A 17,187-nucleotide genomic window follows, 5' to 3' on the forward strand; every position below is an offset into this window, starting at 1 on the left:
TCATGTGCTGTTTGGGGAGTGTTTTTTGGAAGGGCCATCCTGCGTGACACTGCAGTGCCACTCCTAGATGGGCCCGGTGTTTGTGTCGGCCACTAGGGTCGCTTATCTTACTCACACAGCTACCTCATTGCGCCTCTTTTTTTCTTTGCGTCATGTGCTGTTTGGGGAGTGTTTTTTGGAAGGGCCATCCTGCGTGACACTGCAGTGCCACTCCTAGATGGGCCCGGTGTTTGTGTCGGCCACTAGGGTCGCTTATCTTACTCACACAGCTACCTCATTGCGCCTCTTTTTTTCTTTGCGTCATGTGCTGTTTGGGGAGTGTTTTTTGGAAGGGCCATCCTGCGTGACACTGCAGTGCCACTCCAAGATGGGCCCGGTGTTTGTGTCGGCCACTAGGGTCGCTTATCTTACTCACACAGCTACCTCATTGCGCCTCTTTTTTTCTTTGCGTCATGTGCTGTTTGGGGAGTGTTTTTTGGAAGGGCCATCCTGCGTGACACTGCAGTGCCACTCCTAGATGGGCCCGGTGTTTGTGTCGGCCACTAGGGTCGCTTATCTTACTCACACAGCTACCTCATTGTGCCTCTTTTTTTCTTTGCGTCATGTGCTGTTTGGGGAGTGTTTTTTGGAAGGGCCATCCTGCGTGACACTGCAGTGCCACTCCTAGATGGGCCAGGTGTTTGTGTCGGCCACTAGGGTCGCTTATCTTACTCACACAGCTACCTCGGTGCAAATTTTAGGACTAAAAATAATATTGTGAGGTATGAGGTATTCAGAATAGACTGAAAATGAGTGGAAATTATGGTTTTTGAGGTTAATAATACTTTGGGATCAAAATGACCCCCAAATTCTATGATTTAAGCTGTTTTTTAGGGTTTTTTGAAAAAAACACCCGAATCCAAAACACACCCGAATCCGACAAAAAAAATTCGGTGAGGTTTTGCCAAAACGCGGTCGAACCCAAAACACGGCCGCGGAACCGAACCCAAAACCAAAACACAAAACCCGAAAAATTTCAAGTGCACATCTCTAGTAAAGACAGTAAGACCGAGGCGGCTTCTTAACTAGAAAAGATCTCTCTCTACTCATTTTCATAGTGACTTGCTGACTGCTGTCCAAGCTCCAAAAACCCCATTGAAGACCCCTTCAGCTGAAGAGTCTGGAATGTGTCTGATAACATATCAAAGTTTGTACAATAATCTACAGCTCTGCTGTTGTGTCTTATATGAGGAAAGAAAGGAAAGCCGAAGTTGGCTTGCAGAAAATGCATTAATTATTATAATAAAACTTTTAAGGGGGTGCTTCTCAAAGCTTGGAGAGAGATAACTTACCATCCAATCCTCACTGCCATTTTTCAAACAGCCTGTAAAAAAGGCAAAAGCTGACTGGTATTTTATCTCTCACAATTTTATCTCTCTCCGAGCCTTCATAAAACCCCTCCTCGGGGCTCTATTTATTATCATTTGCAGACAGCACCCGAAAATAAAAATTCCTTATCGCCACAACTAGCTGCAATAAGGAATTTTTATTCTCCCAGGAGTACCTTTGGCAAGCTGCTGGGATGTCAGCACATGTGCAAGCCCGAGCCACTGGGTAAGGGAAGGGGGGGGGGGGGGGGGGGGGTCCACCACCTTCTATTCTGCTTCTGGGTACCTGGCATGAACTTATGCCCCTGCACCTACCTATGGGTCTGCCTGGCTGAGGTGTGATTAGCAGAATGCACTTAATATGGTAAACCACTGCTAATTCACATACTACAGAACTGGGGGGCTTACATGGGAGTGGCAGCCCCTAAGTAGAAAGTGATCTGATAGTAACGGTGTGGCTGGTTGTGACTACAGCTATACAAATGAAATGAGCTTTGTAAAGTGACACCATTAATTCATATTCATTTATAATGAGAAAAAACTGTTTTAGTGTATGTTGTTTTGTTTGCGATTATTTTTTTTATTATTGTGTCATTATTTTATTTGAATTAATTTACTTTTGTATTTGCAAAATAAAACAAGCCATTACTTTAATACATTTGAATCTTGAACAGAATGCTGGTATGAATTTTAAATTAAGATTAAATATCCAATAAATCAATCTGATTATTATAATTATGCCTTTAATCAGTTTTTTCATACCTCTTTTGTACTTCGGTTTTCATAAAAAAGGCAAGTGTCTGTACCTCTGATTAACCTTTCCATCAAAGGAGAATGAGATACAATTGGATTGTACTCTGCCACACTGCTCTTGTATACTTCTAATCAGATTGGTTTGTGGCATAATATTTATTTTGTCACATTAAGTTGAACGGGCAAGTCATTATAATAAAAACCTGTTTCTGACTGCAAACATACACTTGTAACCTCATTGCTCTTGTAACGACAACGCTCCTGTGTGCTGGAATATCTGATAGCATCAGTCTCTCCACTAGATGTGATTGTTGCTATTCTTTAAGCTTTTAATTAGACATTTCCCATCTGAAAAGAAACACGCTGTGGAAATGCATCTATTGTAACACAAACATTAACTGTGTTCGGGTAACAAGATTATGGTGAAATTTGCATTTTCATTCATTTAATACTTTTTATGTGCAAGACAAAGTTGCACGCTATAGATTTGACCAATCTTTGAGGTTTTGCAGACAGCTACAGTGTGCAGGTATTGGGCCAGGAGTGTTAGTGCAATGATTTTATTTGCGATTTTGGGGTTGTGGCAGGAGAGGTACTTTGCCACCTGTAAGCTACACACAGGGTCCTGGGAGTAGATGGGTAGTGTGAATGGACCGGGTTCCCATCCATTTGGCCCAGACCAGGTCTTATAGGCTTCTTAGCCCAATAAGCTGCTTCATCAGCCAGCACCTGGGTGCTGGGTTTAAAGCAGAGTCTCTCCCATGAGTCAGGGCTCCTGAAGGCAGTTAGTACTGTCCAGGTGATAGGCCTGCTAGGGACACTGGGATCCGGAAGACTGGGGAACTAGTGTCAGGATGCAGGGACCTGAAGGGTTCCTTATTAAGTAAGAGGGAGTGAGGCAGGGCCTAACCTCCCTGGTAGTTTATACTAAAGACAGTGATCTTTGTTTTATGTATATCTTTGTTTTTGAGCTACCTGAATAAAAGGTATTTGTTGTTTTTGCACAAGCCTGGAGTCGGTCGTTGGTGGAATTTTTGTAGCAGGATGCATTCTAGCAAGACTCCTGTTACAGGGTCTATTCAATGCTTGTCGGATCCTCTCCGATGGAGAGGATCCGAGAGTGCAGTATTCAATTAGCGGGCATATACAACAGGTTTTGCCGTTTTCGACAATACTGATCTGATTTTTTTTTAAAGTCGGATCAGTATTGTCGAAAATAGGCCAAAAACTGTCAGAATTGGCCGCTAATTCACCAAAACGCGTGGATCCACAGCTAATTCTCCAATCCACGTGTTTTCGGACAAGTCGAAATTGCCAACAAGTCAGAAAAACGGCAACTCCATTGAATAGGTCGAATTTTGATTCGACCAAAAAGAGTCAGAAACTGCCGTCTTTCTGACTCAACGGCAGTTCCGACTTAAATTGAATAGACCCCTTTGTTGTGGTAATTTAAAGTTACAATACTTTAATGACAAAAGCAGGTTGCCACTTTTGTCAAATCAGGACTTGGTACATTTTGAGCTTTTTGTGAGAGGGAGATGTATTAAGCCTTATAAAGAGTGGACAAGTAGGGAAGATTCCCATAGTAACAAGCATTTGTCAAGTACAGTCAAGTTGATTGGTTACAATGGGCAATTTCTTCACTTGTCCACCTCTCCACTCTTCAGAAGGTTGGATACATTGCCAATGTTTTAAATGCTCTATGCCAGTAGCGTAACTAACATGGGTGCAGTTGCTATGGAGTCTGCACTGCCTCCGGGGCCCACCTTCTCCCCGATCACATTATATTGTGGCCAGTGCTGTCCACCATCCTCCCTCCGACACTCTGCGGTGCAGTTGCCCACGACCTTCTCCCAACTCAGCCCAACCCAATCACGCTACAGAGTCCATTCCAGCTGTCCACCCAGCTGGGATGGGCCGTCGGTGTATGCTGGGGAGTCAGAGTCGGAGGTGAGCTCCGTGGAGCTTGTGGAATTGCAAAAGTTGGGACTCGGGAGGTGAGGGAGCTGCCGGCAATGCACAGTTGAGATCTGGGAGGCTGGGGGAGTTGGCGGCATTGCAAAAGTCAGGACTGGGAGGTTGAGGGAGCTGGCAGCAATGCAAAGTCGGGACCTGGGAGGTTCCGGTAGTTGGCGGCAGGGGTGGATTGGCCCAAGGGATCACAGGCAAGATTCCTGGTGGGACGATGTGCATATGGTGCCTATTTTGATTGTTGATATGTGATTGGTGGTGCTGCTGCCCTCTTTACACGGTATACTTCTTGTGCTGCCCATGTGAAGCCACTTCTACAATTTTTTTCCAGGGCCATTTTCAGTTCCCAATCCGCACCTGCCTGACTTTGAAAGAAAGTGCAATGGTGGAATTTGCTAGTGCTACATAAATGTTAATAAATAAATTAATATATAAATGTTACAGCCAAGAATTAGAAAACCTCTTGTTGTCACTTGGCCTTTCCAACCGGAGTGGAACTTTGAAACAAATTGTAATACAAAAGATATATGATACTTTTTTTCCCCTTGTGGGAGGCAATTTGTTTTATTGTTTTCTGTGGGGGCTAATTATTATTACCAGTTATTTATATAGCGCACACATATTCCGCAGAGCTTTACAGAGAATATTTGACCATTCACATCAGTCCCTGCCCCAGTGGAGCTTACAATCTAGATTCCCTATCACATGTACGCACAGACACATTTACTAAGGTCAATTTTGTTGGGAGCCAATTAACTGGGAGGCGGTCAAGATCCCGCCGGATGGAATCCCGGCGGTCGAAATACCGACACCGGAATCCCGACCGGCACAATCCCGACATATTCTCCCTCCGTGGGTGTCCATGAAACCCATAGAGGGAGAATATAATAGTGTGCCGAGCGTAGCGAGGCACCGTGGCCGCAGCGTGGCGAGCGAAGCAGCGAGCAAATAAAAAAAGAGATGCAATGAAGTAGCTGTGTGACTAAGCTAAGCGACCCAAGTGGCCGACACAAACACCTGGCCCATCTAGGAGTGGCATTGCAGTGTCAGACAGGATGGCACTTCAAAAAATAGTCCCCAAACAGCACATGATGCAAAGAAAAAAAGAGGTGCAATGAGGTAGCTGTGTGACTAAGCTAAGCGACCCAAATGGCCGACACAAACACCTGGCCCATCTAGGAGTGGCACTGCAGTGTCAGACAGGATGGCACTTCAAAAAATAGTCCCCAAACAGCACATGATGCAAAGAAAAATGAAAGAAAAAAGAGGTGCAAGATGGAATTGTCCTTGGGCCCTCCCACCCACCCTTATGTTGTATAAACAGGACATGCACACTTTAACAAACCCATCATTTCAGCGACAGGGTCTGCCACACGACTGTGACTGAAATGACTGGTTGGTTTGGGCCCCCACCAAAAAAGAAGCAATCAATCTCTCCTTGCACAAACTGGCTCTACAGAGGCAAGATGTCCACCTCCTCCTCATCGTCCGATTCCTCACCCCTTTCACTGTGTACATCCCCCTCCTCACAGATTATTAATTCGCTGGAATCGACGATCTCAGGTCCCTGTGTACTCTCTGGAGGCAATTGCTGGTGAATGTCTCCACGGAGGAATTGCTTATAATTCATTTTGATGAACATCATCTTCTCCACATTTTCTGGAAGTAACCTCGTACACCGATTGCTGACAAGGTGAGCGGCTGCACTAAACACTCTTTCGGAGTACACACTGGAGGGGGGGGGGCAACTTAGGTAAATTAAAGCCAGTTTGTGCAAGGGCCTCCAAATTGCCTCTTTTTCCTGCCAGTATACGTACGGACTGTCTGACGTGCCTACTTGGATGCAGTCACTCATATAATCCCCCACCATTCTTTCAATAGTGACAGAATCATATGCAGTGACAGTAGACGACATGTCAGTAATCGTTGGCAGGTCCTTCAGTCCGGACCAGATGTCAGCACTCGCTCCAGACTGCCCTGCATCACCGCCAGCGGGTGGGCTCGGAATTCTTAGCCTTTTCCTCGCAGCCCCAGTTGCGGGAGAATGTGAAGGAGGAGCTGTTGACGGGTCACGTTCCGCTTGACTTGACAATTTTCTCACCAGCAGGTCTTTGAACCTCTGCAGACTTGTGTCTGCCGGAAAGAGAGATCCAACGTAGGTTTTAAATCTAGGATCGAGCACGGTGGCCAAAATGTAGTGCTCTGATTTCAACAGATTGACCACCCGTGAATCCTAGTTAAGCGAATTAAGGGCTCCATTCACAAGTCCCACATGCCTAGCGGAATCGCTCTGTTTTAGCTCCTCCTTCAATATCTCCAGCTTCTTCTGCAAAAGCCTGATGAGGGGAATGACCTAACTTAGGCTGGCAGTGTCTGAACTGACTTCACGTGTGGCAAGTTCAAAGGGTTGGAGAACCTTGCACAACATGGAAATCATTCTCCACTGCGCTTGAGTCAGGTGCATTCCCCTTCCTTTGCCTATATCGTAGGCAGATGTATAGGCTTGAATGGCCTTTTGCTGCTCTTCCATCCTCTGAAGTATATAGAGGGTTGAATTCCACCTCGTTACCACCTCTTGCTTCAGCTGATGGCAGGGCATGTTCAGGACTGTTTGCTGGTGCTCCAGTCTTCGGCATGTGGTGGCTGAATGCCGAAAGTGGCCCGCAATTTTTCGGGCCACCGACAGCATCTCCTGCATGCCCCTGTCGTTTTTCAAAAAATTCTGCACCACCAAATTCATTGTATGTGTAAAACATGGGACATGCTGGAATTTGCCCAGATGTAATGCACGCACAAAATTGGTGGCGTTGTCCGATATCACAAATCCCCAGGAGAGTCCAATTGGGGTAAGCCATTCTGCGATGATGTTCCTCAGTTTCCGTAAGAGGTTGTCAGCTGTGTGCCTCTTATGGAAAGCGGTGATACAAAGCGTAGCCTGCTTAGGAACGAGTTGGCGTTTGCGAGATGCGGCTACTGGTGCCGCCGCTGCTGTTCTTTCTGCGGGAGGCAATACAGCTACCCAGTGGGCTGTTACAGTCATATAGTCCTTAGTCTGCCCTGCTCCACTTGTCCACATGTCCGTGGTTAAGTGGACATTGGGTACAACTGCATTTTTTAGGACACTGGTGACTCTTTCTGAGGTCTGTGTACATTCTCGGTATCGCCTGCCTAGAGAAATAGAACCTAGATGGTATTTGGTACCGGGGACACAGTACCTTAAGCAAATTTCTAGTTTCCTGTGAATTAACGGTGGATACCGGAAACACGTTTAACACCACCCAGGCTGCCAAGGCCTGAGTTATCCGCTTTGCAGCAGGATGACTGCTGTGATATTTCATCTTCCTCGCAAAGGACTGTTGGACAGTCAATTGCTTACTGGAAGTAGTACAAGTGGTCTTCCGACTTCCCCTCTGGGATGACGATCGACTCCCAGCAGCAACAACAGCAGCGCCAGCAGCAGTAGGCGTTACACTCAAGGATGCATCAGAGGAATCCCAGGCAGGAGAGGACTCATCAGACTTGACAGTGACATGGCCTGCAGGACTATTGGTGTTCCTGTCTAAGGAGGAAATTGACACTGAGGGAGTTGGTGGTGTGGTTTGCAGGAGCTTGGTTACAAGAGGAAGGGATTTAGTTGGCAGTGGACTGCTTTCGCTTTCACCCAAAGTTTTTGAACTTGTCAATGACTTCTGATGAATGTGCTCCAGGTGACGTATAAAGGAGGATGTTCCAAGGTGGTTAACGTCCTTACCCCTACTTATTACAGCTTGACAAAGGCAACGCACGGCTTGACACCAGTTGTCCGCATTTCTGTTGAAATAATTCCACACCGAAGAGGTGATTTTATTTGTAGTTTGACTAGGCATGTCAATGGCCATATTCGTCCCACGGACAACAGGTGTCTCCCCGGGTGCCTGACTTAAACAAACCACCTCACCATCAGAATCCTCCTTGTCAATTTCCTCCTCAGCGCCAGCAACACCCATATCCACATCCTGGTGTACTTCAACAGTGACATCTTCAATTTGACTATCAGGAACTGGACTGCGGGTGCTCCTTCCAGCACTTGCAGGGGGTGTGCAAATGGTGGAAGGCGCCACCTCTTCCCGTCCAGTGTTGGGAAGGTCAGGCATCGCAACTGACACAATTGGACTCTCCTTGGGGATTTGTGATTTAGAAGAACGCACAGTTCTTTGCTGTGCTTTTGCCAGCTTAACTCTTTTCATTTTTCTAGCGGGAGGATGAGTGCTTCCATCCTCATGTGAAGCTGAACCACTAGCCATGAACATAGGCCAGGGCCTCAGTCGTTCCTTGCCACTCCGTGTCGTAAATGGCATATTGGCAAGTTTACGCTTCTCCTCAGACGCTTTTAATTTAGATTTTTGGGTCATTTTACTGAACTTTTGTTTTTTGGATTTTACATGCTCTCTACTATGACATTGAGCATCGGCCTTGGCAGACGACGTTGGTGGCATTTCATCATCTCGGCCATGACTAGTGGCAGCAGCTTCAGCACGAGGTGGAAGTGGATCTTGATCTTTCCCTATTTTACCCTCCACATTTTTGTTCTCCATTTTTTAATGTGTGGAATTATGTGCCAGTAATATATCAATAGCAATGGCCTAATACTATATATACTGCGCACAACTTAAATGCACCACAGGTATGGATGGATAGTATACTTGACGACACAGAGGTAGGTAGAGCAGTGGCCTACTGTACCATACTGCTAAATATTATATGCTGGTGGTCAGCAAAATTATGCACTGTTCTCCTACTACTGCGCAGAACAACTAAAATGCACCACAGGTAGGATGGATAGTATACTTGACGACACAGAGGTAGGGAGAGCAGTGGCCAACTGTACCGTACTGCTATATATTATATACTGGTGGTCAGCAAAATTATGCACTGTCCTACTACTATATATATACTGCGCACAACTTAAATGCACCACAGGTATGGATGGATAGTATACTTGACGACACAGAGGTAGGTAGAGCAGTGGCCTACTGTACCGTACTGCTATATATTATATACTGGTGGTCAGCAAAATTATGCACTGTCCTCCTACTACTGCGCACAACAACTAAAATGCACCACAGGTATGGATGGATAGTATACTTGACGACACAGAGGTAGGTAGAGCAGTGGCCTACTGTACCGTACTGCTATATATTATATACAGGTGGTCAGCAAAATGATGCACTGTCCTCCTACTACTGCGCACAACAACTAAAATGCACCACAGGTATGGATGGATAGTATACTTGACGACACAGAGGTAGGTAGAGCAGTGGCCTACTGTACCGTACTGCTATATATTATATACTGGTGGTCACTGGTCAGCAAAATTATGCACTGTCATCCTACAATATACTACAATGCAGCACAGATATGGAGCGTTTTTCAGGCAGAGAACGTATAATACTGGTGGTCACTGGTCAGCAAAACTCTGCACTGTCCTCCTACTATATAATACTGGTGGTCCCCAGTCCCCACAATAAAGCACACTGAGCACAGATATTTGCAGCACACTGAGCACAGATATGGAGCATTTTTCAGGCAGAGAACGTAGATATTTGTAGCACACTGAGCACAGATATTTGCAGCACACTGAGTACAGATATTTGCAGCACACTGAACACAGAAACTGAGAGAACGCCAGCCACGTCCTCTCACTATCATCTCCAATTCACGAGTGAAAAATGGCGGCGACGCGTGGCTCCTTATATAGAATACGAATCTCGCGAGAATCCGACAGCGGGATGATGACGTTCGGGCGCTTTGGTTAACCGAGTAAGGCGGGAGGATCCGAGTCTGCCTCGGACCCGTGTAAAATGGGTGAAGTTCGGGGGGGTTCGGATTCCGAGGAACCGAACCCGCTCATCTCTACATATTACCATCTTATACATTTTCAAAATCTGTCTGATATGTACAGGGCTTAAAGTGGTCCTTTCCCTCGCCACCTATTTCCCCCTCCCCCCCCCCCCATTAGGCGGAGCCTGGGTACTCGGCATCATCCTGCAAACTATAAATTTGTGCATTACTTGTTATACTTTATAAAGGGACAGTGGTCAAGTGATCTTACATTTAAACATAAAAGCAATGATAAGATGTACTTGCAAACTGGGTCATGACTAGGGGTGGCAGGTGCAGGGCAGGATTAACAATGGGGCGGATGGAGCTGCAGCTCCAGGCCTCCACATAAAAATAGGCCCATCATCATGGCAGCATGATGATCACTAGCCACCCAGCTGGCCACACAGTATTTATGTACTCAGGGAAACAGTGGAGCTGATAGTTTAGGGGTGTACACACCCATGTGACTCTGGACCCACCCACACTAATCACAGCTTCTCTGCATCTCACAGTAGGCCCTTGAACATTTTCAGCTCCAGGCCCATGTGGCCCTTAATCCGGCCCTGGGCAGGTGGTGCCGTCACCCTGGTTCAGTGTCGGACTGGGGCATGAAGGGCCCAACAGGGGGGGATGCTGTTTTAGGGGCCCATGCTTAAGGGTGTGGCCAGGCTCCAGTGGGAGCGTGGCCAGTCACCACAGAGGTTTGGCTAACCATTACATGTACATGTTCTGTGCCCATTGGTAAATGTATAAAAAAACTAATTCTTGTGAAGTATATGTAATATAACTATTGAATTATTAATATGTGAAGTGTTATATTTCTGAGGTATATATATATATATTTATGTATATATTTAACGCAAGTTATATTAAAAGGAGAAATGTGGTGTTAATTGATGTATATATATATATTTGCTTGTGTATGTATGGATATGTAAATATATGTGTATATAGATGGATTTGAAGGGGTTAAATTGTAATTTATTTATTAAATGTGCTGTGGGTGCAGGAGTTTTTAATAGAACAGCTCTTATTAACGTAGCATGAAATAGGAGAGAGGGAGAGGCTGTATGGACTTAGTGGGGCTGTCAGTGGTCTCTCTGTCAGGCAATAACCGCTCTGACAGAAAGATCCAGAATGCCACGAGCGCTTCACGAGCGCTACTGACCGGGGGGTATAGCTCGTGGCTTAGGCGGGAAGAAGGGGGGCACGAGCCGTGAGTTGAGGGAGTATAAATAAAGCTCCTCACTGACGGAGAGGCAGAATGCTGATCCCCCTTTGGAGTGCTAGCACCTGAGCCTCTGGCGCCACTAAGAGCTGAGCGGCGGCCAGAGAGCATAGGGAGTGCAGCCGGCAAAGGGCAACAGAGAGCGCGGCCAAAACAAAGCGGCCGGAGAAGCGGGGAGCGGAGTCAGAGGTACCTGCCAGCCGCCCTCCGGAAGCAGCGGCGGAGAGGAAGGGGAGATCGCTACTCTGCTGTGCCTCGCCGGGTTGTCCAGGCGGCAGGGGAGGACGGTGTGGTCTGGCGGGGTACATGCAGTGGCCTGTTGGAGCCGGGAGCAGCGGCGGAAGAGGCTGAGAGAAGCTCCGGTCAGCGCTATAGCAACGCGGGTGCTGAGACCGGAAGAGGCAGAGAAGCTGACCAGCGCCATAGCAACGACCGACGCTAGATGAGTCTTTTCTCACAAGAGTACAGAGAGACCAGAAGTTGTACAACTAAAGCGTGAGTGGAAAAACTATCATGCACCTCACTGACACCCTAGCCTAGCCCAACAAAGTATAATTAACTATAAAATATTCAGTAAATCATATTCAAAGGATATGAACAACAGTGCTAGGCAGCATTAATTAAGCAGAGCATATATACAGTGCGCCTATGGTGAACTATACTTTGGCATTACTAAAATTGGGAAGGAGAGCAGGAGAGTTTATACTGCAGCATCAGTGAGCAGAGGTGTTGGTGCATTTAACCCGCTACCTACACCAAATACCAGCAGCAACATAACTTTGGTTGTCACTGGAGTGGAACGGATTATATTAATATGCTCAAATAACTATGGTTTTGTCAGTGGTCAGCAATAAAGCAATGCTTAAGCAAAGGAAAGAGGCAGCATTAAGCAGCCCAGAGGATTATTAGGGACAGAAACCTATATCACAGCTACAGTGTGTGTATAGTGGATAAAAGCCAAGTCAGTTAGCTCTACGTCACTCACATTGAAGAGTTTATTGTCTAAAACACAGCCATATTGTATGTTAATTGCAAAGAGACCGGCAGTTTAAAAACTGGAGTATTTAAATTAACTGAGAACCACAGCATATTTCATTAAGTGCCTTTAACCAAGACTTCTCCTTGTTAAAGAGACAGTTTACATTTAAGCTGCACCACACCAGGATAGAGGACAATGATGGGCATGAAATACTACGATATATAGCTTGTGAAAGGAATACAGCTGCCAGAAATAAGTATTTTACCACTTCCAAGGATTTCAGCATAGAATTGTACAGCTACAACCATACTTTTATTACTTGTATGGCAGATAAGGAAGTAGTCTTTTGCTAATACAAGTTACATCTGAGGAAAAGATACTTTTCACCTAACTGACAAAAGAGAAACATAAGTGGCAATATATTACAACTTATTGGACAGCAAGTGTTACAGTAGCATTCTGTATAGATACATACCTTTCTCCCACAGACTGAAAAAAAAGGAAAGAGGAATATTATTACTAAAGTGTGATGTTAAGTATTTAGAATCATTTATTGTTTCTTCTATGAGTTTTATCGGGTTGATAGTGCACTATCTTATAAAGAGTACCCGGGTCACTCAAACACCTAACGGTGTTGCTTAACAAAGGTAATTTTTTGTATTGCATGCAAATAAACTGTATAGGTTATAAAAGGGGGGATTAGTGAGACAGGATTGAAAAAGTGATGTATCTTACTATGCTGGCGAAATGTGTTTGCTTTTAACTTTTTAAACCGTTATGAGAAAGAATAAATACCTTTACTTATACTTACCATATGTAATGTGACTTGAAATTTCCATCCGGAGATCCTGGAAAGCAAACAGAAGAACAGGTATAATATTGTATAGATTGTGCACATATATACATTTATGAGACATATTGATTTGCAATTTCATTACTAAAAAAAGAAAAGGGCTTACCCGGGCAAGCCTAAAATAATTAGCTTGGGTGGAGGCACAGCTATTAGGTAACCATCCCTTAATAGAATACATAGACAGCTCTCGTTCAAGGTATTGAGGGTAGGGTTACATTTGGAGGCAAGACTGCTGAGATTACGAGTTAGTAAGGATGGAGAATTTAACAGGAGAGGATATATACACATGGTGTATGCAAAAAGAGAAAAATCCTAAAAAGTGTTTAGCAATAGGAGGAAATTTTTTCTGAATTTTCAGATGAAGAAGTCATTAGAACTATTATAGACAAATTATATGGGGTTAAAAGGCCTAAGATTGTGGATAAATGGAGAGAGGAAATAGCTATATTAATAGAAGCTGAAAGGGAGTTAGACCCATGTATGATACCAATGATGATAATGGCAAATGAGGAAATTGGGAGGCGATGGTATATTATCTGGCCTAAGAGAAAAGATGAGGGAGTTAGTAATGCACATATATCCACTTCAAGGGATACCCCTGAAAGGGAAAATGCACATAGTAATACACAAGGAAATGGTGCAAATGTAGATGGGTCACAGTTTGAGACAATGGTAGATAGAGTGGTTACCCAGTTAGAACGCTGGCACTATGAAGGGAGCTATAGGAGATTACGAATATTTTCGGGGATAGTGCCTGTACCACTAGGTGAAGAAACGTACGAGTCCTGGAAGGAAGCTGCTGTTCAGCAAGCTGAGGAATGGCAATGCCCTGATAAAATAAAAAGGCAAAGAGTGGTTGAAAGCCTAAGAGGGCCTGCCATGGGAATAATACAGGCAGCTAGACGAAGTAATCCACAAGCTACTCTTGAGACGTATTTTGAGGCTCTAGATTATGCCTATGGTACATTAGAGGATGTAGGGGATTTAACATCTAGGTTACATCATAAATTCCAGGAACCTGGAGAAATGTTAAGTGCTTACTTAATAAGATTGGACAAACTTTTGTACAAGATAGTAGAGAAAGGAGGAATCACCCGGGAGGAGGTAGATAGAAGTAGAATGAAACAGTTATTGAGGGGAGCACTGACCACTGATTCTGTGGCCCAGAAAATTAGATGCTCTGGAACAAGGGAACCTATTCCTACTTTTAATGAATTATTGAAAGAAATAAAGCAGGAAGAAGTATTAATAGAAATGAGAGAAAAAACTATAAAAAAGGTTAAAGTTGTTCAACCCTCTATAGAAGTAAATCCTTTTGAAGACAAGATAGTTAAAATGATAGAAGAACAAAATAAGAAAATAGAGCAATTTATGGCCTCTCAAAGTAGCCGGAACTCTGGAAGCCCTTCTCAGAAGAGAGATAACAATTCATCTGATCGAGGCATGGGAAGAGGAAACTCTTACAATAATAGGGGAAGAGGATGTTTTAGATGTGGTAGAATGGGACACAGAGCCTTTGAATGTAATACCAATACTGACGAATCATCTTCAAGAACTCCTGTAACAAATTACAACGCACATAGAGGAAATGCTACGGGGCAGGGAAACGAACAGGGGAGGGCTGTGAACCCCTCACAGTCCCCCTAGAAGTCAGCTACTGTGCCATGGGGAATTCCTGGTGGAATGGGAAAGTACCAGAGGGTTTATTGGGGCCTACCCCCATAGTTCCTGCATCTATTAATGGGAATAATTGTAAAGTACTTCTAGATAGTGGATCCCAGGTGTCCATAATTTTTGAAACATGGTATAATGATTATATACCAGATGTACCCATACAACCACTCAGTGGGCTAGTCATCTGGGGATTAAGTGTCGAAAGATATCCGTATTTGGGTTATGTACAAGTAACCCTTAAATTTGATAGGAAAACCCCTGAAGAGCCTTTAGAAGTACCTTTTATTGCTCTTATATGTCCTGAAATTCAGGGAGAAAGAAATGGACCCCCTGTGATTGTGGGGACTAACACTCAGTTATACCACGTACTATCTAATTGGTGCCAGAATGAAGATGGACGAATTATGGATGTAGGACATACCTTGCTGGTGCAACCAGAAATAAATCTTGGTGAAAGTGGAAACGAATTTGATGTCTGTTTTTAGGAAAGTGACATGTTAGAAGAAGACAAGATCTCTTTAATTATGGAATTAGAAAATAGGAAACAAGCGTTCTCAACAGGGGAATGGGACTTAGGAGAAGCAAAAGGAGTAGAGCATGGCATAAAGCTAAATGATACAAGTCCTTTTAGAGAGCGCTCCCGTAGGATAGCACCTGCAGATTTTGAAGACGTTCGGTTACATCTGAAAGGATTGCTGGAGAACCAAATTATTATGGAGTCCCGTAGCCCATATGCATCTCCTATTGTAATAGCTAAGAAAAAAAATGGAAAGATCCGTATGTGTGTAGATTATAGGACACTGAATTCTCGAACAGTACCAGACCAGTACACAGTTCCTAGAATTGACGAGGCATTAGATTGCTTACAAGGGAGCAGGTGGTTTTCTGTACTCGACCTAAGAAATGGATTTTATCAGATCCCAATGTGCCCAGAAGACAGAGAAAAAACAGCATTTATCTGCCCGTTAGGATTCTTTGAATTCTTGAAGATGCCGCAAGGTATTAAGGGAGCTCCTGCTACTTTTCAAAGGACTATGGAAAAAATTATAGGAGACATGAATTACAGAGAAGTTATTGTCTACCTAGATGACATTATTGTTTTTGGAAATTCTCTAGCCGAACATAATTCCCGCCTATTAAAAGTGTTGGATAGATTAATAGAGGGAGGATTGAAACTATCCATCGATAAATGCCAGTTATGTAGGTCCTCTGTGAAATACTTGGGACACATTGTAGGCAGAGAAGGGGTGTCAACTGACCCTGCCAAAGTTGATGCAGTAAAAAATTGGCCCTGTCCAACTAAATTGAAAGAACTTAGATCTTTTTTAGGTTTCTGTGGTTATTACCGCCGTTTTGTCCCAAATTATTCTAAAATTTCAAAGCCTCTCACTGACTTAACTAAAGGGTATCCCCCAAATAATAAAAAGAAAACCACCAAAACGATATCCAACCCTTGGTATAAGCCGAGTGAACCATTCGGAAATCGATGGGATCATAAATGTGAAATGGCTTTCCAAGCTTTAAAAGAAAAACTGATCAGTGCTCCAGTCCTAGCATATGCTGACCCAACCCTTCCATATGTACTTCATACAGATGCTTCGCAAGAAGGAATAGGAGGAGTATTATATCAAAAATACCAAGGTGAACTGAAACCTGTATCTTTTGCTAGCCGGGGTATATCCATTAGTGAAAGGAACTATCCTACCCATAAGTTGGAATTTTTGGCTTTAAAGTGGTGTGTGGTAGAAAAATTCCATGACTATTTGTATGGTGTACCCTTTGAGGTGCACACTGACAATAACCCCTTAACATATATACAAACAACAGCAAAACTTGATGCTACTGGACACAGATGGCTTGCAGCATTAGCCTTGTATAATTTTTCTCTAAAATATAGACCTGGAATTAATAATATTGATGCTGATTCACTGTCCAGGATTCCCAGCCAAGAAAATAGTGATGTTGAAGAAGAATGGATTGAAGTGCCTATGGGAGATGTGAAAGGGATATGCCATCAAATACAAATTGGAGAAATGATGCCAGGAGAAATGCTGAGCTCCTTAGGGGCCACTTCTAAAGCTCTCCCTTTATCCTATTGTTGGCTAAGTAATTTAGAATTAGAAGGGTTGCCAAAACTCAGGAGAGGTCAGATACGGACTGATCAAAGTCAAGATCCTGATATAAAAGATGCAATAGAAAAAATGAAATGAAATGGGAATTTCAATTCACCCCCTGTCTCCAAAGAAGCTAAGTTATTAGAACGACAGAAGAACAAGTTAATTTTGACAAATGGGCTATTATATCGTGTAACTAAAAAACAAAGAGGAAGTGAAAGGCAACAGTTAGTTCTGCCTAAAAAGCATAGAAATACAGTGATGAAAGCTTTGCACAATGACCATGGCCATTTAGGGTGTGATAAAACCTTTAAGTTAATATCTGATAGGTTTTATTGGCCAGGAATGAGGTAGGAAATAGAAGACTATTGTAGAAACTGTGGAAA

At 43.9% G+C, this 17,187-nt stretch overlaps 1 protein-coding gene across 1 annotated transcript; it reads left to right on the forward strand.

The window, feature by feature from the left end:
- The first annotated feature begins 13,511 nt into the window (after positions 1 to 13,511).
- Positions 13,512 to 14,660, forward strand: LOC134990686 (paraneoplastic antigen Ma1 homolog). The gene has a single exon (XM_063950710.1). It carries the CDS (start codon positions 13,512 to 13,514, stop codon positions 14,658 to 14,660), a length of 1,149 nt encoding a protein of 382 aa, XP_063806780.1.
- The last annotated feature ends 2,527 nt before the right edge of the window (positions 14,661 to 17,187 follow it).

The sequence above is a fragment of the Pseudophryne corroboree genome, chromosome 2 (genome assembly GCF_028390025.1).
Source record: "Pseudophryne corroboree isolate aPseCor3 chromosome 2, aPseCor3.hap2, whole genome shotgun sequence".
In the NCBI taxonomy this organism is placed as follows: domain Eukaryota; kingdom Metazoa; phylum Chordata; class Amphibia; order Anura; family Myobatrachidae; genus Pseudophryne; species Pseudophryne corroboree.

Coding starts and splice junctions, on each gene's coding strand:
- LOC134990686 (XM_063950710.1), top strand. CDS start 13,512: ATGGCAAATGAGGAAATTGGGAGGCGATGGTATATTATCTGGCCTAAG.